Source organism: Danio aesculapii, chromosome 23, assembly GCF_903798145.1.
Source record: "Danio aesculapii chromosome 23, fDanAes4.1, whole genome shotgun sequence".
Taxonomy (NCBI): Eukaryota; Metazoa; Chordata; class Actinopteri; order Cypriniformes; family Danionidae; genus Danio; species Danio aesculapii.
This window is the reverse complement of record NC_079457.1, coordinates 34,928,481-34,955,251: the sequence shown is the minus strand read 5'-3', so window position 1 is coordinate 34,955,251 and position 26,771 is coordinate 34,928,481. Positions and strand designations below refer to the sequence as shown.

The 26,771-nt window shown below is 37.2% G+C and overlaps 1 protein-coding gene across 4 annotated transcripts in view; it reads right to left on the bottom strand.

Moving 5' to 3' along the window:
* nav1a (neuron navigator 1a) overlaps positions 1 to 26,771 on the bottom strand; it is a 259,387-nt gene that overhangs the window by 100,525 nt on the left and 132,091 nt on the right. Inside the window, exon 1 of one of the 4 annotated variants that reach the window (XM_056449851.1) lies at positions 6,289 to 6,456. The exons of the other annotated variants lie outside the window; for them this stretch is intronic. Coding sequence (XP_056305826.1) covers positions 6,289 to 6,371 — 83 coding nt within the window. The 5' untranslated portion in view covers positions 6,372 to 6,456. Of the gene's footprint in view, positions 1 to 6,288; positions 6,457 to 26,771 lie in introns of those variants that run through there. 4 annotated transcript variants of the gene reach the window in all.

Below are 26,771 nucleotides of genomic sequence, written 5' to 3'. Positions count from 1 at the left end.
GTAAATACTGTGCACGTGAAACAAGAACTTGAAATTAACAAAAAAAAATGTTACCCATAATTATTTTACAATACATAACGGATTCTTTGATGCATTAGTCTCAAGCCAGTCTCAAAAACAGAATTAGCAGTAAAATGTGGAATGTCATGAAATTTTGGAGGTATAAATAGAGTCTACCACAAAGAAATGCACACATATGCAAAATCAGAGCTACAATGCACCATTATTAGCTACTTAAAGGGTAAAATTTATGTGACAATGAACAAATCCTCAGTAATCAGATCTCATGTCCCATGTCTCAGACAAACTATTCATCTCATCACAACCCATTGTGCGGAATCAAAAAAAAGATAAATAAAATGTATTTTTTTTATGTTTGCCTCCATCATATAACTCAAAAAAATTAGGCTGAGCTTTTCAAAAATAACCCACAACCCAAAAGTGGTGTCCAATTTTTAGACTTCATGATGCACCACCAGCAAATATTTCCCTCAAAACAGGATACTGTGGGTGCCGTTCTCAACCTGACATAGGAGATAATCAGACCAGCATGCTGTTTGCAACAATAGCAGACAGAACAAAAGCTTGCTAGTTACTTTATTTGCTTTAATGGAGTAGAACATCCTTTCCACCCCCTGTAGTTACAAACAGTTCACTGCAGTAAGCTCATCCATGACAGCAGTAAAGATATAGGGCTTGAGGCATAGTTGTGACAAAAGGCATAAATTTACCCCAAAATTTGCACACCATTAACTTTCCCACTTTCCAAACCATAAAAAGGAGTTTAATACTAAATTCCTATAACTACAAAATAAGATATTTTGAAGAATGGTGTAAGCCATTGACATCCATAATGGAAAAAGGTAACATCTTAGTTTAGAGTCCATGTGAAATAAACATTTGCACTGTTAGTTTTGCAACCCAGGCTCATTGTGGATATGTACCCAGGTCTACATTTCTGGAGACCATGAAATACGTACCCAGAGCTATGTCTGCTTGTAGATTTTGTGTACACTTTTTGATAATCTCAAATTTGTCTCGCATGTGCCATTTGGTCATCCTTTTCTCACGTAAATTCACCAGAGGCAGCAATATACACTTCATCCCACCAGCTTGCGGATGACTGACTGACCCACCCACACCCTTCATTAAACCCAATCGATAGTGTTTTCAAAAGCAATCTATAAAATGAAAGCCATAGCAGCCACGTGATTTTACCACATTTTCAGATTTTACCATGTTTTCAGCCTGTTATTTATTTATTTAAAAAATTTTGCTTTTGTTTTACATGGTTTCTAAAACCATTCTTCGCCAAACTCCTGTTGTTGCGGTCCACTCCGCTCCACGTCCCAAGTCCACCGGCGTATGTGGCGAGCTTCTGGGCAAACTAGTAACACCAGAAAAGCAGTCCATAAAGTTCGTTTTAAAGACAGCCAGACGTAGCCCCAGGTACATAGTTGTGGTTTCCCAGAAATGTAGACCTGGGTACGCATCCACAATGACCCTGTGTTGTAATTTTAATAGCGCACATTGTTATACATTAGGTTAGGGTTAGGAAGTGGCGATCCTTCTCTGTTGATGTAAGTTTGACAACCTCAGCTAAAATATTCTTATTATACAATTAAATACACAATATTTACTCCATTCTTACCATTAGTTTGCTATAAGTAAATGATATGCTTAAAAGAAAGCCCTGATCCTACTCAATATTACATTTCAGTTGGAAGTACATCAACATACTCAAAAATAAAACCCCTTATTCTACATCCCCAATCCTACCAAATACCTACCCTTTACTACCTATTAAACTATCAACAAATTAGCAATTTATTGAGCTAAAAGTATCTTATTGGTTTGTTAATAGTGAGGATTGTACCTTAAAATAAAAAGCATAATCGAAAACATAATATTCATAATAATAATAATAATAATAATAATAATAATAATAATAATAATAATAATAATAATAATAATAATAATAATAATGGACGAAACTGACTGTGAGTTGTAAAATGATTTAAACATACCATCTTTTGTGTTCAACACAAGAAAGAAGCTTAAACAGCTTTGGAACAAGTGGAGGGTTAATAAATGATGACAGATCTTTGATTTGTGTGTGAACTATCGCTTTAAGCAGGTTTAAACCACTCAAATCCTGCACCCACAAAACCAGTTGTGTCAAACAGGTTTGGTTTGACTACACTCATGACACCAACACGTCCAGACCAAGCAAACCTCCCAGAAAGTGACTAACACACTGCAACTAATCTCTTTACACTTGCATAGTTCTTTGCATAGTTCACAAGAAAATAACAGAAAGGCCAGCTCTTATTCCTGTATAAATGACACACTCTGCCAGCTGCCCAACTAGATATCACCTTCTGGCAATACCGCTGTTTGATTTTAAATGGTCCAACAACTAAAACAAACAGATAAAGAGGGTGAACCCGTCAACTTTGGAAAGACTCAGTCATGATAAAACTGATAAGGCGACAGTTGAGAAACTGGTTTTTGTCAAAGGCACAAAGACAACTTGTGTACAGCATTAATGACTAAACACACAGAGCAGTAACGGCTTGATCTCTTTGTTCCTAATGACTTTACATAAGGGGTCGATTTAAGAGGTCAGCCATCCAGAAAGAGCAAAAACAGGACTGCGCGTTTCAAGGTCAAAATCAATAAGGACAGCAGGAAAAGAGGGGGCACCGTCTGTTAGTGGCCCAGGGAGAGGGGTCAGATTTTAAGTTAGTTAACTGAGCACCTCAGATGAGAACTGCAGCTTTAAGGATGATACTGTATCACTAAACTAAAGGGGTGGAGCTGAGGTCAAGATGTGTTTTTTATTATAATTTTTTTTTTTTAGTTAATGCATTTTTTCAGATCATGTCTTATGGCTTGATGTGCTAGATGTATGGATTTGAGTAAATGTTAATGGCAAATATTAATATTCATTATATTCTTAAAAAGATCTGATAATATTTCTTGCACATTTCAAATATGAATATTGGTAACCCTTTAGTTTAAATGGATAGTTCATCCAAAACTTTTACAAATTCTGTCCATATTTGCTCGACCTCATTTGTCACAAATCTGTTTGAGTTTCTTTTTTTCTGTTAAACACAACATTTTGAAAAATGCTGGAAGCCACTGACTTTCAATTGTTTCTTATTATGGAAGTCTATGGTTATAGATTTCCAGCATTTTTCTAAATGTGTTCTTTTGTGTTAAACAGAATAGAGAAACTCATAAAGATTTATAACCACTTGAGGGTGAGTAAATATTGAGTATGTTTTTTTCATTCTTGTGTGAACTATCCCTTTAAGAACTCATTATTAACTATTGGTTTATTATAGGACTGAGCTGATAAACGATATTATATCGAATCGCGATACAATTTATGTCAATAACAATGATAAGCTCTGGATTTTTTTAACTCAATATTGATATATGAGCCAATCACAACAGCAGAAATGTCCAGCAATGGGAATCTAATGGGAAGTGTGTTGATAATAAAGATGTACAGAATTTTTGGCCACTGAAAATGTATTGGCCTAAAATATGTTATGCCATTTAATGGACCCCCTATTTTTGTGGCTTCAGTCATTTTTGGGGTACTCTTTTAAAACTGAAAGCATTGAAGTGGTGGTCCTGAGTGTATTTTTAAGGCTTGGTTGTGTTTATAAGATGCAAAGCAATGTGTGCTCATTCTTCATTTGTAAAAAAAATAACTTTTTTTTTTTCATATATCTTACTTTAATTATATACAGCTACTCAGCTAACATGGAAACAACTATCATATTTTCTTGTTCCTCTGAAAGCTCGCGCTCAGGTGGCTCTGATTGGTTAGCTAACATACTGTGCTGTAATTTGCGGATCAGCTCCACGTCACCAGAAAGCGTCTCTAACATTACAGCGCCTCAGGCCACATCCCTTCTGTGCACGGGGTGTATACGTGTAACCTGAAGGGTTCATGACATCATTAAGCCGAATGTATTTTTTTGTAATCCCCAAACTTCGTTCGCTGTAGACTTTGCTAAGCTAACTCTGCCAATGCCAGTAGGGCTGTGTGATAAATCGAAATCAAATCGCAATCATGATTTGAAACGTTGCGATTAGCTAATCGCAAGAGGCTGCGATATGAAATATATATTATTTAATTTCCCCCGCTCAAAGCAAATGTGCGCATGGCGTCTGTGTGTGACAGTCTTACTATCCAATAAAGTGCGCACACTTTTGTTCTGCCCAATCAGAATTGCGCAACCGAACTATGTGAAAAACTTACAAAAAAAAAACAAACAAACAGGAAAGCGCGGAAGAGTGGGATGACGGCGTCTGCCACTTTAAAAGCATTAATAGATAAATTCATATATAAAAAAAAAACAGGACATATTTTGGTTTCAAAGTCACAAAAAATGTAAGTTTAAGGTTTTGATAACAGTGTATTTCACAAGCATTCACGGCTCACGGTGCAGGTATGTGCGTCATTACGATTTTTTGTGTAGCATGTGTGATAATTATTTTGTTTTAGATAATATAAGCCACAGAACAGCTCTAATCAGCCATGTATTTTTTTGTTTGTATAATAAGCTACAAACTATAGTAAGCTATAATAAGCTGAGTTCATCTTGTTTACAGACAGGTAACATAATTTTATTTGTGTTTACTGTTTTCTCTAGAGAAACATTTGTCTTTCACTTCTGAATATTTAAAAACAAATTTGAATAAATGTTTAAGTAAATTAATATATTCTACATCCATAATCCTACCCAATGCCTAAACCCTATACACAAAAACACACACACACACACACACACACACACACACACACACACACACACACACACACACACACACATACATATATATATATATATACACACATGTATATTTATACAAATGTATATGTATATATTTATACACATGTATATGTATATATTTATACACATGTATATGTATAATATATATATATATATATATATATATATATATATATATATATATATATATATATATATATATATATATATATATATATATATATATATATATATATGACAATTGGTCAAAACAAAACATTTGTTCGAGGTCCTTGAACCAAGGTTATTGCACCATATGTGCATTGTTTTGAACTCCTCTGAACTTGAAACATTCACAGTTGCAGTTTGTTATTATAGCGTTAATGTATATAATGAATGCATTTTGAAAAGTCTACAGTAGGCCATTCAATAGCACAGTGTAGTTGTGACAACTTGTCCCATGCAGTGCTGTGACAAGATGCCCCACAAGCAGGTTTTTTTTTTTTTTTTTTTTTTTTTTTTTTTGCGGTCAAACTATATGAGCTTTGTGAGTGACTATACAGAAATTGACTTTCACAAGTAAAACCTACATTTGGAAATATTCCCTGAACACATGTAACAACTAGCCGTAATCTTCCATATATTCTCGCTCTCTCTCTCTCTGAACATGATTTAAACCCAACGATTGACCTTTATTACAGCCGACTAATTAATTATTACCCCTTTGTCAAAAGGGGGATGCTCTACTAGTAGGCTAATAAGACAGCGGACACGCCCCCTTTAGAATTTGAATTCAAAAGGAAGGTTGGAACACGTTTAGAATACCCTAAAATTCGTTCAAGATACTCATCTTACTGTGGTTTGAGAGCAGCCGCTATACAGTTAATGTAAATGTGGAGCACCGGCTTACAGCACCCCACTCGCATCCTCTTATATGTAGGTCAGTAATGAATATACTATGTAGCCTACTGTATATAACGAACTGAAATAAGAACAACCCACGAGTCCTTTTGCAGTGAATAACATGAGCTTTGGGCAATCCACAAACAGTCGTCAAACAATAGGAGAGAACAGTTCCTCTTGACGCGAGATATCCGCCTGTTCCCCCCACCGCAATGCACCGATACACACCTCCATTCATTCACATTCAACGCCTCCGTCTGCGACACTCACACACCGGCAGTGACACGCAACTATCCGCGCCGCACACTTTAACACAACTCACGGACACAAAGACACTCACAATATGCGGGTGAAAATTAATCTCTCAATTAATTACGCTCTACTGCGAGTCATTAGCCAACATATTGTGCTGTAAATCAAATTCAATTAGCGCTTATAAGCGTATACAAGACAGAAAGATAGTATCTTTCAATCGGCCAGTGATGTTAGTGACTGCTGCTTAAAGTACTGACACTCTCAGCGGTCGAAACAATAGAGATAACGCGTTGATATTGATATTCAGAAGTAGTACAGCACTGGTTTGCTTTACCTTGAGAGATGGTAGTGCATTGTCCGTCCTGCTCTCTGACCCTGAAGCTGCAGCATTTTCCCGTTGAGAACCCGCCCGCTCATTATGTCTCTCTCTCTCTCTCTCTCTCCGCTTTGTTCACATACTCTACATACAGTACAACATCCCGCGGTCGCTTTGGATGTTTGAATGAGAAGCGGCTTTCTCTGCGCAGAGCTCCGGTCTCACATTCAGAGAGAGAAAGAGAGAGACAGAGGGAGGAGAGGAAAGGAAACACCCCCAAATGTCCACCCCCTTCCCTGCTCTTGTCTTTCTCTCCTCCAGCTGTGAGTCTCTGACTGACTCAATCATCAAAACCGCCAGTGCCAGATAGCATTACTGTGTCAGGCATTATTCAGGAGATTGGGCTGTAAAAATGAGAATTCAGAAGCAGCAAATGACCTGGTTTATTCAAGTGGAAGGTACTGTTTAATTTGACTGAACTTGTATGACACTATCAAGAAAATGACAAATCCAGATTAATTCTGACTGAAACAACTGATAGACCCGATTGAGTCAACTGAATCTAATATTACAGAACCAACTCGTGACAAATAATTGAATCAAATTAATTTGACTGAACCAAGTGAGTGAGAAATTGATTAAGAAATTGAAAATCAACTGTAACTGATAGCCTTTGACTATGGAGTCAGATCAGTCTCAAAAATTTATTTATTTACAAAATAAAATTTATTCATGCACGGCACAATTCACATTTACAAAATTCAATTCGTAAGTTCAAAACACAATTCATAAAAAACACAAATGCAATTTGTAAGTTTAAAACATAATTCATAAATACACAAATCCAATTTGCAACTTCAAAACAAGATTCGTAAATACACAAATCCAATGTTTAAAACACAATTCAACAATATACAAATCCAATTCAATTGTAAGTTGAAAACACGATTGAAAAATACACAAATCCAATTTGTAAGTTCAAAACACGATTCGTAAATGCACAAATCCAATTTGTAATCCAATTAATAAGTTGAAAACACAATTGAAAAATACACAAATCCAATTCGTAAATTCTAAACAGGATTTGTAAATTTATGAGTATTACTTATTCTTGAATTGTGTGTTGTATTTACGAACTGTGTTTTCAGTTTACAAATTGGGTTTTGTAAATGTGTATTGTGCTTTGCATATCTGAATTTTATTTTGTAAATGTAACATTTTTGAGACTGATCTGACACCCAAATCAACTGAACTGAATGCCACAAACCATCTTCATGAATACCATTGGACTAACTCATCTGACCTAATTTACATAATTTTATTTGATTTGGTTGATTTGATTTGAATAAATCAACAGAATTTATTACCACTAAACCAACTCATATGACTGAATCAGTTATTTTAATGTGGAACAAACGAATTTAATTGAACCCAATGATATGACCGAATCAACAGAATTTTAAATGACTGAATCAGAATTTGAGAATCATCTCTAACTGATAGTCTTTGATTGAATCATCAGAACTGATAACACTGAATAAACTCATATGAACTGACTATTTCAATATGACTGAATCAAATTAACTTGATTGAGACAAATTATTAGATGTAATAAACCTAATTTAATGTCCCTGGAGCATCTTATATGACTGAGTCACTATTTAAATATGAATCAAATCAATTTGATTGAAGCCAATAATATTACCAAATCAATGGAATTTTATATGATTGAATCAGAATTTGACAATCAATAACTGTCAAAACAACCTTAAATTATTGGATATGACAAACTAGTATGACTGAGTCAACAGGTTTTATGTTTTTACAAACGCAAATGTGATTTAAAAAGATGGAGAAATGTATCCACAATTACACACTTACAATGTGCAAGCTGCACTACTTTTTAAAAAAAAAAAAAAGTTACATTACATGCAGTTTATGCATAATTAACTCTACTTCTTCCTCAAAAAGAAATACATAAAAAAACATCATACAGAACTTATGTAGGTCAATAAAGAGATTTGTGCATGTGATCGCATTGAAAAATCTGGATTAAGGGTAAGTCTATAACATCTGATTATTAGTGGAATGTCTTTTCTTTGGGCTCTGTTTACTACCGGTATTAATATATATTTTATCTGATCATAAGTGAATTATGAAATAAATACATGTGTAAATAAGATCTAAAAACTGTTGAGCTTGACAACTTTCAACAACTTTCAGAGGTAGTCGAAAATCTTATCTGACTGTGGTCAAACGCATCCAAACAGCCAAAAATATAATTAACCAACTGACTGAACATATTATGCATACCTGTAAACATTGGGATGTAAAAATACGGGATATTAAGTTGTTGTATCTTTTCCAACTGACCCGACTTACGGTTTTCCAAAATCTGACCCAGAAAATTCAGAAAAGTCCTATTGACTTAACATTGGACCAATCTTTGTAACCTCATAACTTTACATCAGACAGTCATACAATAGTGGGCAATAATCTATAATCCCGGCAATAATGGGAGGGTTGACAGCTATGTATTGTGAGATGTGTTCTGAGGATTTGCAAAACAATGGCATGAGACCTTTGCTGCATATAGTGCCAAAACATGTTGAACACAAAAGAAAATATCTTGAAGCTGGTGTAAAAACAGTGAGAAGAAAGCACTATAAAATTAAATTAAATAAATTTTAATATTTAAGTGTATACATTTTTATTAACTGTAACATATTTAACCTATAACACATATATAAAAATATTTACTCAGATTTAAACAAATAAGTTTGCAAGCCAGGAAACGCTCATTTAAAAAAATAAAGTATATAAGAATGACGTACACAAATAAAACATTAATCAAATGATTTTTGTGTAAATGAATAACATACAAATAAATGCATAAATAACTTATAATGTAGGAGACATTTGAGCTTGTTTTTACACAAACAAAACTTTCCATTAGATGTTGGACTGTGGGTAAAAATTGGTTTTATTAAAATAGATAATTAATTGATTATTTAATTAAACATGCTGAATGTGGCCTATTTTTTACTCACATATCAAGTCTTTCTGTGATCATGGGCATCGTTGCATTTATTAAAACAAGTCCTATACTGCACTATTAAATAATTAATTATGCATGGCAGAACACATCTTTGAGCTTGCTTTTTTTCCTCTGCTTTTATTTTCTTCCTTTTTCGGCAAAAATATGTCATTTGGATGCCATTTCATTTCAAATTAAAATTTGATTAAGATCGATTAAAAATAGCAAGGACACCTGTGACGTTATATTACTTAAGACTTTAACACACTTTTTTCGGCTTAATATCAAACATGAGCAATTTGGAGAGATATGTAGAGTCTGTGTAGGAATACGTTACGTCATTCTAGTTCACCTAATAGCTGATCGCGGGCAGTCTTATGCAGAATAGAGTGTGGTGCTGCTGGGTATGTTTCTTATATTTTCTGCTTATGTTCATACTGTTGTTGTGTATTTATTATCGTTTTCAGCTATTTGTCATGTATGAATTATACAAAGCTATTCATTATGGAAATGTGGAGATTATTTTTGTCTCACCGTCGTTGTGAATTGTATCCCGTTTATTGGGGTTTGTGCATTGTTAATGATTTAAACGTTCGCACTCATCCTCACGCTTACGTTCCCAGTAACAACAATATAAAAGCAGAGTTCATGGGGCCCTCCAAGTAACGCGGGGCCCTGAGCGACCGCCTATATTGCCAGTAGGATGGGCCGGCACTATCTTGAAGTGTGTTGGAAACCAGCAGCCTTTGACGTCCATCTTGTTGTTGTTTTTTTATTACTGTACTATGGATATCAGTGGCTACTGTTTACATTGTGGAATATGGTTAAATCAAGACAACATTTTCCTTTTTGCGTGAACTATCTCTTTAAGAAACAATAATTATATAAACTCTGAAAAAATATCACAGAAACAAAATAGTAGTAGATACTGAGACTGAACATGAACAAACCACACAGCCCTGTAAAGACATCGGCAGTGAAAAGACACTCCTTTTCTGTATAGTCAATAGGCTGCTTTTGTAAATAAACAGTCTGCTTGTAGAAAGCCAAGACTCTGTTGGAACCACTGAGACGATATCATGAATAAACCTTTAAGAACAGAGGACAGGCCAGAAAGAAAGGGACAAAGAAGGTCTTCTTCCATTGCACACACACACACACACACACACACACACTGCAAGCATCAAGCAGTCACACACAGTGCTGGTGGCCCTGATGTTTTTTAGCGCCTAGCCAGGTGTGTGTGTGTGTGTGTGTGTGTGTGTGTGTGTGTGTGTGTGTGTGTGTGTGTGTGTGTGTGTGTGTGTGTGAGAGAGAGTGTGTGTGAGTGTGTTTGTGTGTGTGTGTTAAAGGATGTGACAGACATGCTTGATTGGTCCTTTGGCAGCATGTACAAAGACAGCAACTGCAGGTGTGCCAGTCTCCTGCCCGCAGTGTTGCCTGGCACTAGGAGACGACAGGGAGAAGGGCAAGAAACAAAAGGGACACTAATGAGCAAAGAGTCCCGTATAATGACTGATTTCCCTCCCTTGCCTCTGTGATCTCCCTCCGAGACTAGCCGCTGTGGTCAGAGCATTGAGCCAGCATATCCAGCCCTGCTGTAAGCAAGTCTTTGCGGTTTTATTGCACTCCGTAAATGTTTGTGGAGAACAGTGCGCCTGGTTTAAGCAATTACCACAGACCTCATATACTGATGCTGTGCAATTCCAATAAACACCAGTATGCCAGTGTGTTACTTGGCACCAAGCCTGTACTTAAAGGTGAAGTGAGTAATTTTGGTGTCAGAAGGTTTCAAGGGGGAATAAACCGTCACTAAGACTATTGATTATGCTTGGAGTGAGTTAACTCAACAGGTTCCTAAAAAGTATTATACTGCCATGCAAGTTATCCCATATAGAAATTAATCATGCCTCGAACAATGCAGCTTTTGGAGGTGAAAAGTTTTTCCATACCTATGAGAATTTTATTTTTTTTACTTTAATAATATATTGTGGTTTTATTTTTGCCGTAAGCTAATTTCCAACCCTGTGTTGATGGCTGTCAGGCAATGAAATAGGCAGCAAATACAGGTCAATTGACCAGAGTACGAGACCCTGTTTCCACCCAGTATTAACACGTTTTCAATGATTCACTACAGGCTCATACACTGTATGGTACAACAAGGTTGGCCTCAGTACAGCTCACTTTTGGGGGCTTTTCCACTGCATTCAATACCTAGTACCTGGTACTTTTTTAGTATCTCCTCGGGTGAGGTTCCAAATGAGCCGTACCATTACTGAAATGTGAGATAATACACACTGTGATCACTGATAATCACAACCAGGGGTACCGCTGGCTGGTTTGGGCCCTATGACATAATTTTTTAGATGAGTCCCCCCTGGGTTGCGGACAAAAATGAAGACCGAAGGGGTGGGGGGTGGTAACTACCCCCTATTAGTAACTCCTGGGTAAAGTGCGTAGGCCCTTAGAATCATACTAATTCCACCATCAAGCTCTGTGACTGGTCGGCTTGGGTAGCTGTGAGAAGCGTGGGAGGTAATGAGAGCCGCAAACCCAATGGAGCGATTGTTTACAAGAATTGAGTCCCATAAAGGAGCTCCAGATGAAAACTTTAGCTTATGATAATTGTTGTTGCATGTCTGCCAATTCCTGCCTCTGAATGAACAAGTTTTAGCTACTTGTACATTAAGGCAGCGTTCAAAAAAAAAAAAAAAAACACCCATGAAGAAACTCGACACAGAGCAACATAAACAGTGCACAGAAGTATAAATGCAAGGCTACCCGCAAGGCAGTCGCTGTAGGTCGTGCCGATCACTTGACGCAGAAGTATAAATCAGCCTTTAGAATCCTAATTCCAACACCCCCCCACCCCTGAATGCCACTACAGTGTCATTACATTTGCCACACAATACACCAAACCTGCTAAATACTATATTTAAATAGTCAGCATCAGCCATTGCTGTACTGTTTGTTCTCACAACTTAACGATTTTTATACCAGGGCATTGTGGTCAGTAGTAGAGGCTTTCGTTGGTAGCCGAGGAGTTTTTTAGGAAGTCATAGTAGTAGAGGCAGCGCAGCAATATTGATAATTTTACCAACTGTGAGGTGTACTAAACTGCAGGGAAAATGCAAACCAATCCTAGCAAACATTGCTAAATGGCCAGCCGTAAAACATTAGGCTACTGTTTTCACCAGGTATTGACATTCATTCAAATGCATTTCTTGTGACCACTTCTATTCGAATTTCTTTGAGACTTTTCTTATTAATTTTTCCCAGCTAGTACCACTGCCTGAATAAACCCATGTAACGGAGCTTATGAGTGGGTGGGAAACATAGACTGTAAAATATATGGACGGAGCATCCGTGACGTCACCCATAGGTTTCTGAAGAGCGCAAAAGAAGCTACTAGTAGGCGCGGCCAACCGTCGCCATTTTGTTCGCGCGTCATCGCACCCACGGCGGGATACCAAATAAGGGCAAAGAGGCGGAGAGTGGGCGGAGCTACAGACGCCTGCTGGCACTTTGCTTAGACCTGGCAGACAGACTTTACTTTGGGAGAAACGCTTAATACTTCATTACCTGCGACTCGTTTGTGTTCTGACCACATGTGCTTGGCTGTACACTATATCAATAAAGTGTTTAGACTTTTAAAAACACTGTTGTAATACAGTGAGCCACTAAACATTGTTCTTATGACGTTTTTCTACAGGAGGAAAACGCGAATTACTTCCAAACACTTTAATTATAGTCTGTGTTAGTAAATGCAAGACTATTGATGAACTCCAGCATAACACTGTATGACAACGCTTCAGATGACTGATCTAGAGCCTACAGCTAATCAATCTGGCACATTCTGGAGTGCTTTATGGGTCTAAAGAAAAATATTAATGATAAATGATCTTAAATAAAACAAATACATTTATAGAGATGGTATATAAGTATATAACTATACTCACATGGGAAACGGAGGCCACGTGAATGGTTTGTGAGCACAATTAAGTGCACACAGCATCCCATATCATCTGACAATTGTAAGAAAGAAGTCCAAAAGGCAGCTGACTGTGTAAAGCCACATAAAACAAAACAAAAATACGATGAATATGCCGAGGTCAGTGGCTAATCTGCCGGATTCAGCTGAGGTGAAGTGACGGCGACCAGCGAGACCTAGCTGTCACTCAAGTGGCCACGCCCTTAATTATGCAAACTTAATATAACCTAATATAAAGGAAATGGAGGAGTTATAAAAAAATTCACCCCCCTCACAGTTGTTATGGAGGGTAATAATAGCTATATGAACCAAAATCGTTCTTTGTACCAGGCTGTAAACACCTTTTTTTCTGTTGTAAAATTGGCCATTCTAACAGTGGGCTCAATTGCAACTTGCTCTATTATGGAGCCAGGACTAGCGGAATTTTGATGAATTGCAGTTTCAGTTACTTCCGTATTGGCTTCCCGAGAGAGAGCGGGAGGTTGCCGCTTGGTGGGAAAGCAAGTGAATGACAAGTATGTAAATGGTAACTACAATCTCTGTTGGAATCAATGTGTATTAGTACAAGTGAAGAACAAATAGCTCGTTTTGGTACACTTTCTCATGACACATCACATTACAATCATGTGTTAGGTCAGTAGGTGATCTTTAGTGCCTATTTGAAAGTTTTCAATCATTAGATCATTTATGCTACTAAACTAATCTGATCAAATGCATTGTTGACTCAACCTTCTGAGAGTCTTGTGTGAGGACTCTTTTGACCTGTAAACAACTATGAAGAAAGCCTAAAGTAACCAAAACCTCCAGGCTAAGCACACTAAAAATCACCCAGACCACCCAAGGAACAACATAGTGTAGCGTCACACTAACAACTAAATAGAAACAAAGTGCCTGCACCCTAAATATAAATCATTGCAGCAAGGTCCCCTGTGTCATTAAGAATTGTGTTCAACAGTATGCCTTTGAAGGTGTCTGCAGTTCAGAAGTAGCACACCTTTAACCTCCAACAGTCTTTCCGTACCCCCCACTTCTCCCAGAGTCTGTACTCTAAGCAGCCCTAGTGGTTGACTTAATTGGCAACTGTGGGGATTGTTACGGCCTCTTCCTCAACATAATGGCAAGGCACCGACTGGAGACTTTGATTTCCCTGGGAAACTGTCAGAACAAGAGATGAAAGAAGGACCGATGAGTGCTGAGGAGACCTGGGAGTCCTCATCCACCTTATCTAGAACTCATGAGCTACCACTCCCTGTCTTATTCACTCCCTACTTTTAAGAGCGAATGCCCTTGGCAACATGAGAGTTGAGCAAACAATGCATTACTTAATCATATAGACTGGAAAGTAAGCTTGAGCATTCCTGATTTAAAAGTATGCATGTCCACTGGGTGATCCCAAGTGTGAGTGTGCAATTCAGTAGACAATAGAGGTGCAATAGATAGTGCACAGATGGCGACAAATGGCTCGTTTCCACTGACTGGTACGGTACGGTACAGTTCGGTTTGGTACGGGTCACCTTTATCAAGCTTGTGTTTCCACTAACAAGGGTACCCTTTTGGTGGGCGTGGTGTATGACAAAGTTTCAGTAGACGTCATTCTCGCTGGAAGAAATGTCTACAATAAAGTTGTACGGGTCGCTCACATATCATATGAAAAGCACTTCTCACAAAACAGATGCTTTACACACATAAATACTTGTGTAGAAATGTTTATTACTAACTTTTCAATGAACATGAGTTGATTATAACTGCAGATCAATGACAGTGCGAAACAGCCTACTGTAACGTCTGTAATTATTTTAAATAACTAAATAAATGAACTTATATAAACACATACAGACCCTTACAGTCTCCGATATGTTATCAACTACAGAAGAACACACAGCAGACATTTCGTCGGTATTTAGGTTCAAAACAACACAATATATAGCCTACAGTCAGTGTAAACTTCTCATCTGTGTCTATAATCTTCAGCAGCACATGTAGCCTCTGTTAGAGAACAATTCCATCATTCTGAGTTCATATTAGTCCAAAAGGTGAAGATAACAATAATAGTTAAACAAGGCAGTTTGTTCACGTTTGCTGAAAAAATAACGTGCTCCTTTTTTTCCGGCTTCTCCTTTGTTTTTTCACTCTCGCGTTTGTCAGTGTCTGACAGGATCGGGTTTCAAAAGCTCGTCAATAATTAAGCGCACGTTACTATCATCAGCTCAAGAAGTTTGTTATTTCAGATATAGACGCGCAGCGAGTGCAAGGAAGAAAGCGTAACCGCTCACGCCTCAGACTGCCTCGTAAAAAAACTACGCGGCACAGGGTAAATCTGCTCTACTCCATGGCTTTGTGGCTGTTTATCAAGACGACGACAAGGTTTGTTTGAGCCCGGGTCGACCATGGCTTGTTATTATATGTATTTATAATTCCGCTGTAATATCTCGGCTATGTATTTCAAACATGGCATTTTTTTTGTTTTCATTCTGGCTTGTTGCGTAAGCGAATGACGTGTCTCTGTAAACCAATAGCGTTCAGCTGCGCGTCTAGCTCCGCCTTTTGGTACCCTTTCTCGTGTTTGGTACCCTTTCGAAAGGGTGCCGAAAAAGTGGTACGGTACGGTTCGGTTCGGTACGCTTTTTGACAGTGGAAACGGCTATAAAAACCAAACCGAACCGTACCGTACCACTCAGTGGAAACGGGCCTAAAGAGTGTGTGCCTCTGGCCAAAAACTGGGTAATAATCATGGCATGAATAACATGCAAGATAAGTCACTTTCACATGAAATCATGCCAAACATTAGTGCTCACTTTTACTGTGAAGGTCGTACTGAATGGTTCAATATTATATTAAGTATTATGGCATGGCATCCCTAGAAGACAAACTCCCTCTATCCACACGTTGGCTTTCACGTTGTGAGCTAACATTTCTCTGCTTCCAGTCTACCTTCTACAGTGTACAATGGGATCCACTGTAGGAGGGCACTGTCCTGCCTAAAGAAGAACAGACTATATTTATCCAGTTACACCCAAAATCTCTGACTTTGAGGAAACACCTCAAAAGGAAGTGCATCCTAACCATCCATCCCATAACTCCACCTTGAAAAAATTTGAACTGATAAAGCACATTGAAAATATGGCCCCTGCATATTTGCGTCTGTCCTCCCATGAGATCTGTACAGTCTCAGAATAATGTGCTCAAGAGCTTGCAATGGTTAGGCAGAGTTTCCACGTCTTTATTACATCTGTATCATCAACAGTCAGTGTTTTCCTTGGAACCTCTGGGTCCTCCAGTGTGGCTCAAGCACACAACCAACATCCGCATATTTTTTAAAGCTGCACTGTACAAAGTGCCTTTTAAACCTTCTGGGAACAATTAGTACCTTCTCTCTCGCAAGAATTACTAAATGTTTTATCTCAAAGATACCCTTGATATGGCATGATTATTAAAGCTGTAAAGGAATGACCGCAGGAGATGGAATCATTGGTATTTGCACGAGTCGTAAAATACATTAAGTGAAGCATGTGACTTCTATGAGGAAAATTGCATGGATGCTACAGCCCAGACTGATGCAAGCGCCAAGCTTCTGTCAATCTGAATTAAACACAGTTGCATGAAATGAAAATTTGCTTTCCAAAAGAAAGACAATACCACTTCAAAGCTGGCTCAAATTTTAGAGATAGCGACATATTCCACAGTGCTGGAGAGGAATTCCTGTGGAGACTAACTTTAACAAGAATCCATTTCACCCTAATTCTGAACTTTCCATTGTAAAAATGACCTCGGGAGTAGGAAAAACAAAACCTCACATCACTTTCTTTGAACGCTCCACCCTATTGCCACTGCCTATGCTGTGGTCAGATAGAAGAGCCCAATCTAACACTACTGCAAGACACTTCAATCTCTTTAGCAGGAGCACTTTGACTGGTTGGCTGCCCTGCTTTGTCAGTTTTTTGTTGTTGTCCTATTTCATCTTTTTATAAGGGAAAGGGGAGCTGATGTGACTGAGTGGCTCTCCCGCAGAGTGTTTTAAAAAAGGGCAAGTGTGGAACTGGCTGAAACAGGTGGACAGAAAGGAGAGAGAGGGAATGATGCATAAAGGCTTAGAGGACACCATCATAGAGCCCCAGTAGGAGGGCAACCTCTGGGTTTCATATGCATTTCAGGCCCCTTTAGAACTCATTGTTTGACCCTGCAACTGTGAAAAATGGGATTGTGTATTTGTTAGCAATTTCATAAACTGTAACATAGGGCTTTTTTGTAATTTCAAGAGCTCTGCTAGTAGGGATGTACATTTCATGGGGTGTGGGCTACTTTTGTGAAAGATTTTCTGCTTTTCTGCTTTTAAAAGGTTTATAGCCCTTAGTCTTTGTTTTGCTGCTTTCACTGCATGGTTAATAACACAATGAACAAAGCAACGTAACTGATTTTGTGTTTCACTTAAAGTGCCCTATTATGGCTTTTTTGAAAGTTACCTTTCATGCAGTGTGTAGCACATCTCTTAGTGAATGAAAACATCTTGATGATATTTAAATCTGAAAGCACCCAGTGTAGACTCTCAAAAAGAAATTGTCGACTCAGAGAAGTTAATATGAATCACCATTCAAATGGATATTTAGCCATTTCTTAGAGACATCTGAATGAAACATTGCCTGCCCATTTGCTGAGTGCTTAGACCTGGGAAAACTTCTTCTTGATAAGCCGAGAATGGTGTTCTGTTTCCTATATGCCCTGCACACAGTTGACCAATCATAACAGATTAAGTCATCAGACCAATAACCCCATTTTAGGTTAAAACAAATCCATATTGTAAGACAACATATTTTTTTAACGTTGTGTGCAAACCAGCCTGTTGTTGACTCTCAAAATCAAAATATAATGTTTCATAATCCATAATTGGGGCAGTTTGAGGGATTCGTTTGAATAGTTAGTTTGTAATTAGTTTGATTAGTTATTAAAGTTAAGGAATTAGTTTGAGGGATTCACTGTTGCAAGAACAGGATGGTAAGTAAATTATAGAAGTTTTGATATCTGTGCAAATAATTTTTTCAAGCATGGGGATGCCACCTACTAATTTTAAACATTGGAAAAACATATCCACTGGACTGTTTCTTCAATTTCACTTCCACTTTTCCTTGCTTAAAACGGTTTTGCACAGCCCCTCCAATTATTCCCCTGGCCCACCCAGACAGCCCGGACCAGAGAAGTGGGTCTGAGTGGAACTAGTTGACGGAGCATAATCCTTTTGATGTTGTTACAGCCTTGAAAGCTTCAGCGGACTCTGTGGCCATTCTACCTAACTCTGGCCTCCTCATATTTTAACAGAGTCGTGAAATTCCCCAGAGCAAATTGTTGAGCCGAGGAATGACAGGGGTTGACAGATTAGGTTTCTTCACTGAGTCTACTAAGTTTGAGTTAAGAGAAAGGCTCCAATTCCAGGGTCCAGCTGAAGGATTCAAGTACAGTTTGTTTATTTCACATCCTAAGTATCAAGTCTATTAGATGTGTTCCCAAAAGAGAGCACCACAGAGGTAAACACTGTTCCCGGGCTATTCAATCAGTCCTTCACCTACAAGGAAAAGGTCCGTACTTTTATTCAAGATACAGGCTGCGTGTTCTTGTCCCGTTTTACATGAGCACATGGCTTGTGATGTTTTCATGTGTCATGTGCTCTCCCATCTATTTTCTAGTCCCACCCTCCTTGTTAACCCATTATTAGTTTATCCTGTTCACAGGTCTGTTTGTTAATTATTTCTGCTTATATTTGCTCCTCGCTCCTTTTCCCCACCACTGACCGTGACACTTACATGTACCCCTTAAAAGGATAGTTTGCCTAAAAATGAAACTTAACTTACTGTTCAATCGCCCTTGTGCTGTTTCAAACTTTCAAGAATTTTTTTATCTGTTGAAAACCAAGATATTTTGAAAAAAGCTGAAAACATGCAAAAGAAAAACAAACACCATGGAAGTCAATGGTTACTTCAATGGCGTCTTCAAAAGAACTTATTTTATGTTCAACAACAACAACAAACAAAAGTCAACAAGTTTTGAACAGATAAAGAATGAGTAAATGCTTACATAACTTTCATTTTTGTGCAAACTGTCCCTTGAAGTAAAATACTGTCCCTTTATAAAGAGTCTTCCATTTTCATGGAAGAGTGTCTATCCCAAATTGGCCCCACACAGAGGCCAAGTCACTTGATTAACTTCTATCTCAGACTATCTTGTCATTACCATTGTGTCAAGTCCTCAAAGCAATTTGGTCTCACATTAAGATTTCGTTGGCATGTCCAAGAGATTTGCAGACTACTCCCCAGAGCCTCCCTTAACCAGTGGCATTCAGGGCATTCAGTTGTGCCAGCTTCGCTAATCACTCTTGACCCCTTCTATTCAGATCACACTCCATTGGTGAGCTGAGAGGGGATTAAAGACCTTCCGGATCATTCGCTTCCAGAATACATGCACGTTCATTTCATGAGCTTAGAAAAAGGACCACGGGCAGTTGAGGGGGGAGATTTGGGGGGGGGGACTTAAGGGAGATTTCAGACAAGATTTGCACAGTCGCAGCAGGGCGGTGTGTCTTTGCTGAGCCAATAAACCCAGCAAATTCATACCCTTTGTCCCCTATAGCTGGTAATAATATCCAAACTGGAAGACAAAAATTCTTCAGGATCACCTCTTTAAACAGACAACTCACTAAAGAAATTGTGATCATGGTGAAGCCCAGCTGTCAATTAATTTAGTTGTTATAAACTTTTTATTTCTTTCGTTATTTATTTATTGTATGATGCATGTTTTGTTTTTGATTTTATGTATTTATATTTAATTTAAAAGATTTACCTGTTGTGCTGTGATGGAAGTCATTTGTAAGGTTACTGGAAATTAACATCCCAGAAGGTATATGGAAAGGATAAGCATTGTGGGGTGGATGTCACCGAGGTGAACGTTGGCGTGAGAGAGATTATTTGCTTTGATAGTTGTCAAATAGAGAACTGAGGAGAGCTTCTAACGTCTATGATCCTGTGAGGATAGCAATTTCCTCCTTGAGTATCACCAGACATAGATATAACACTAGATAACCTAAGTATGCGACAATAGCGCTGCCACATTTGTACAGTGCTCCCGGGACAAATGTCATTCAACTGCACTAGTCAAGACTAAAGCCAATGTGAAGATGCTGGACTTTTAGCGCAGTGTACGGGTGTAGTAATGAGCAAACAAAGAAAATAAAGCACAAAGTTATAACATTTCACAGGCAAGATTTAGTTTTTATGTTTTTGTATGTTATGAACTTTTGTGATCAACAAACATTAACATTATTGATGAGAAAACAGTCACTTACTGCATTCACCATAAGGCAAAGGAGCACCAACTTGCCCTAAATACTAGGCTTATGCTAGTTTTCAGCAAACAATGTAATTAAAATTTGACAACAAGATGCTGCGGTGCTAGAATCTTGTATTATTGTTGGCTAAGTGAACGAGTTGTTCATAACGGAGATTCATTCACAAATGAATCACTCCCTCTGTTAGAATGAGAAGTGAAAGCAGGAGAAGGGGGTGTTTCAGGAAATGGATTAAATCAAATTTAACAGGTAGGGAGGATAATTTCCATGCACACAAACACATCCTCTTTGTCAGCAATACCCGTGCAATCACTTATCAATCGATGTAGTAAAGTGATGTAAAATTATAATTTTCATAATTTAAAAAAAAAAAAATTGTATACTGACCAATTGAAAACGGTCATAGATACATGTATATATCTCTGGCTCTGGATGGCCACAGCCCTCCACTGCACCTTGGTCTTACATTTATTTCAAAGGAGCACTACCCTGTACTAAAATGGCGGGTCTATTGAAGCATTCCTTTCAATAGACAACAAGCTAGCTGGCAGTGAGGTTTTTATGTTGCTCTGTGTTGAGCTTCTTCGGTGGTGTTTTTTTTTTTTTTAACGCTAACTTAATCTAGAAGTAGCTCAAAGTCACTCATTTTGAGGCGGGAACCAGTGGACGTGCAACAACTTTAATCACAAGGTAAACACAAGACAACAGTTTCTATCCAGAGCTCCTTGATGGGACTCAAGAGTTGAAAACACTCTCTCCGAAGGGTTCTCGCAGCTCTCGGTCCCGCCCACACTCATCAGCGCTACCAAGCAGACCAATCACAGAGCTTGCGTTTTGCGTCGTTGCGATGTGTAGTTACATTTTCATGAGAGGTGCGCATCAAGCATCGACTATGGCCATGTGTCCACGCACAGGCTGCGCCGGAGCATCTGCAGAAGTATAAATCATCTTTAAGAGTGAAAACTGTTGTTTATTTGCTCTTTGGGCGAAAGGGGCAACTGTGTTTCATGCTACAACGAACACAAGCACCGACACAGGCCTGCAACAGGGTTTATTTATTTCCCTATTCATTTTATATGGACATTTTTTTTACTTTACTCAACTGTAATTTTGATGTTTATTTGAGTTTTGAAAAAAAAGAAATTGCAAAGGTTTATTTTGAAACAAACCTTTATTTCTTTTGTTTGTATAAATTTGTTTGCTTTATGGTATTTAGGTAAATTCATTCATTTTGTTTTTGGCTTAGTCCCTTTATTAATCTGGGGTCGCCACAACAGAATAAACCGCCAACTTATCCAGCATATGTTTTTTACGCAGTGGATGCTCTTCCAGCTGCCACCAATCACTGGGAAACACCCCATACACACTCATTCACACACATACGCTATGGCCAATTTAGTCTCCCCCAATTCACTTATAGCGTATGTCTTTGGACTTGCTGGAGAAACCTGAGCACCCACAAACTCCACACAGAAATGTCAACTGATCCAGCCGAGGCTCGAACCAGCGACCTTCTTGCTGTAAGGTCTATAATAAACATGCTTATTATTTATATTAATTGGTATGATGTTATGGGTTTCTTTTTGGGGTTAAAATACAATTTAGAGTGATCAAATTAATAAGAATCCAGGGCCTTTCCTATAAAATAGAAAAAGGGCGCTTAAATTAATACCCTAGTTAAAGTTTATGGTCATGTTAAGGCCCAGTGTGTTTTAATGTTGGTCATTTGAAATTTATATCACCTTCACTAAAAAAAAAAATAAAAAATAAAAAACAGTGGTAAAGTCTTTTTTTGGAAGTACATTTTGGAGATTTAATGTTTTGAATAAAAAAAGTTCAAGCAATTGTGTTAAAACAATAAGTGTAAAAGATAACTAAAACTGTATTTTTCTTCCTTTATATTTACCTTCTTTTTTGACTTATCTTTTAACACATTAACCATAAACAAATAAGACTAATCTGTTTTAAGCAGATATAGCAAAAGTTTCAAGCAGCTATATCTGAAGCCAAATAACGTATTCCATCACAAGAATGCCTCTCTATTCCATATTTTCCTCGTGCAGTTAAATATTCCACTTCTTTGCGTATCAGTTTTGAGACAACGAGCAATATATGAGCATCTGAAACAGAGCAAATGGAGAAGGAATCATTGAAATATAACGTGGCAACCTTGAGGAGCCCATAATGATGTTGGGGAAAAAAAGTCCTTCTGGGTAATGAATAAAGCAGCATGGTGATGCAATAGCCACAGTATAGTACAGACTGAGAGAAACACGCTTTAGAGCCATTTAAACACAGCTGTTGATAGACCAACCAGACGCTAATAATATAGTAGAGCTCATGCTCCGCTGTTCTTTTCCATTTGGGACTTTTCACTTTCACGTTTCCCAAAAGGTCAATCTCTTTAGAGGGAACACCAAATCCCATTGACGAACTTGTCAAATATTTCACCACAGACAAAAAATAAAAAATCTGGCCCAAATTAAAAAAAATAAATAAATCTCTACGGGACATTATATGACTGACAGCATTCTTGTTTAATGACAGCATTTCTATCGCTCAGTCCCCATGCCTCACATGTCAGGACATGTTCTATACAATAGGGGGTTGTCAAGCTTCTTCCACACGTAACATCAGCCTCCCACTGGCTTTTGCCAAGCGACAACCTTCAATCCATGTGGAGGAGTTGTGGGTTTGTTAGGGTCACTTGACTCCTTCCCAGAATTCACCTGAGATCGTGGGAGAGATGTCAGAGGAGTCATGCCTCGGGGCATGATGAGAGGTCAACACCACTGCATCAGCAACCTGCCAGCAAAGCAAAACGCTCAGGGAGGGTACGGGGAAACAAACTGAAGAAAGAGACAAAGAAATCTGCATTTTACTGCAGGGGAATCTGAGGGGGTGAAGCCACTGAGTGTTTCTGGCATACTCAACGTGATGACAGATGACAGAGGTCAAAACAACACTACTGTATTGTTAGCTGTGTTACACAAGCTAGTTTTACTGCCTACATAGGCAGCATCCTAAAAATAATGGCACCTCATTAGTGACTGATAAGGCACATTCTGCATTGACAGCAACTCCACACTAAAAGGGAATTCGTTGGTTTGTTGTTAGCACATTGCTAATCTAATGGCACTAAGCCTATATAATGTTAATTTCTGACTAATATAATATATAGTTGAAGTCAGAATTATTAGCCCCCTTTCCATTTTTTTTTCTCTTTTAAATATTTCCCAAATGATGTTTAACAGAGCAGGGAATTTTTCACAGTATGTCTGATAAAAAATTTTCTTCTGGAGAAAGTTTTATTTGTTTTATTTCGGCTAGAAAAAAATCATTTTTTTAATTTTTTAAAACTATTTTAAGGGTCAAAATTATTAGCCCCTTTAAGCTATATATTTATGTCTACAGAACAAACCATTGTTATACAATATCTTGCCTAATTACCCTAACCTGGCTAGTTAACCTAATTAACCTAGTTAAGCCTTTAAATGTGACTAAGCTGTATAGAAGTGTCTTGAAAAAGATCTAGTAAAATATTTTTTACTGTCATCATCGCAAAAATAAAATTAATCAGTTATTATAGATGAGTTATTAAAACTATTATGCTTAGAAATGTGTTGAAAAAAATCTGCTCTCCATTAAACAGAAATTGTGGAAAAAATAAACAGGAGGGCTAATAATTCTAACTTTAACTGTATATGTTTTTAAAATATAATAATTATTATTTTATTATTACAACGGAACAGGATATACACAGGAAGCGAAGAAGGGATGGGAACGGGATATATTTCCAAGCCAGGACTCAGGATTACCCTATATACTGTATGTCAGCACACTGCCTATTGGGCTGTTGTTGCCAACAAAAATAAATATTTTTAATAATAATTATATTATTGAATGACATTTCAGTTTATATTCAGCCTATAAAACAAAGTATATCAAGAGAAGTAATATTAAAATCAGTGGCAGTTCTAGACCAGAGTAACTGGGGGCCACTTGTACTTTTGGGGGGCACGCTTGAACATACATCACAAACTACTTAAACAATTATTTGAAGTAATTTTTTTCATGCATCACTCTGAGTCTTCATAAACAAGCTAATTAAATAACTTAAACTCAAAATAATCTTCCATGTTAATTTATTTGACAAGTAACTCTGTATTGTAGGATAACACATTTTTAACATTCAAGTACATCAAGGCACATTTATGCACCTTTAAACTTTAACAGATACAGCTTGTAATTTTTTGCCCTACCATTAATTAAAAATAATGTTTTTCAAGTGAACTTTAACAAACCAAGAACATTTTCCCAGTATTTACATAAAACAAAAACAATTCTTCTGAAGTCATAATAAGTCTTATTTCTTATAGTTTATTTCTTGAATAAAAGCAATTGTAAGATCAGTATTATTAGCCTCCTTAAGAAATATTAATATTTTTTGATTGTCTAACAAACCAGTTATACAATGACTTGACTAATTATTCTAAATTTCTTAGTTAACATAACCTAGATAAGTATTTAAATTGCACTTTAATGTGAAAATTCTTGCAAATTAACTAGTAAAATATTGTCACCATGGGAAAGACTATTTTTTTTTAGAAATCAGTTAAACTATTATTTTTAAAAAAGTGTTGTAAGAACTAATGTGTTGAAGTTGCATGCTTTATGTCACTACTAAAAACAAAAATGAAGGCAAAACTAAATATATTACTTTTACATGATTGTAACTAAATTTTATCAGTAGCAATGTTTCCATCCAAAAATGTGAATTAACTTTATGCGCAAAACTAGATTATCGTATAAAAGCTATGCGAATAAAGCAGTGTTTCCATCCAATGAGTCAAAGCGAACAAAATATATAATGTTAATTTCTGGCTAATATAATGTATAGTTAAAGTCAGAATTATTAGCTCCCCTTTCATTTTTTTCCTCTTTTTTGAATATTTCTCAAATGATGTTTAACAGAGTAAGAGAATTTTCACAGTATGTCTGATAATATTTTTAGCAGGAATCTTCTCTTCATTTAATAAATGACTTGTGCCTTAGAAGGAAATCCTGACATGTTGTGAACACGCGGTGGCGTTTGAAGGTGTGAGACGTGGAGAACAGACGCTCTTGATTCTGGGGGTCATTACTAATATAAAAACTCAAATATTGAAATGATTAAGGCATTTTAGAATGACCAAAACAACATCTCAGATGTTTTTACAATGTACTCAGCCTGCTGGTTTATCCATTCGCACATCTTTTTATCATCACATGATCTTATTTAACAAAATCACATGACTTTTTTAAAGCGCATACTGGAATTTGTTCGGTATACAAGTTTCCATCGCAGTTTATGCGCATATTTTCTTGTCGATTAAAAAGTATTTATTTATATTTAAATATGTATTTAATAATATTTATCCTACTCAGTTATGTGCATATGTTTTTTTATGCTCAATTTCAATATGTATACGCATCTTAGTGTTTCCATCGACTGGTTTTTATGTGCATATCAAAAATGTGCATAAAAATAGGCGGATGGAAATGTAGCTAGTGCTACATCTGTTCTCCAGTACTTTCCGACTGTTTGTAAATTCAAGACTGCATTTCCTAGTGTAAAACTGTGTACACTCAATTTCTGATTAATAATAACCTAGCATAGCTGAGGACTTTCTATATTAGAAGTTTTAAAATTGCTATTGAAAACAAAAGTCTAATATAATCAACAGTGGACATTTTGATTTTTCCCAACATGAACATGACTGAAGCTGAATCTTTATTATTACCTTTGTCAATTTGGTAATTAACTTCTGATGAATGTATGAAACTGATGCGCACAGCACCGTCACTGACAAAAGTCAAGGGAAAGCAAAGAAAGCGAGTGCGTACGACACCGAGACCATTCGAGAGAGGCCTCAGTTACATCTCCACAGTCTGCCACCGATGGCTCATCTCGCTTCTTCGTGGCGTTTTAGTTATGACACAAAAATACGCAACCAGATAGAGAGGGGCCAAGTTTGTTGACACGGGTGCACTGACCAGATTAAAAGAGAGATAGTTTATCCAAATTGTATTTACTCTCCCTCAAGTGGTTCCGAACCTTTATGATTTTTTCATTATGTTGAACACAAAATAAGATATTTGAA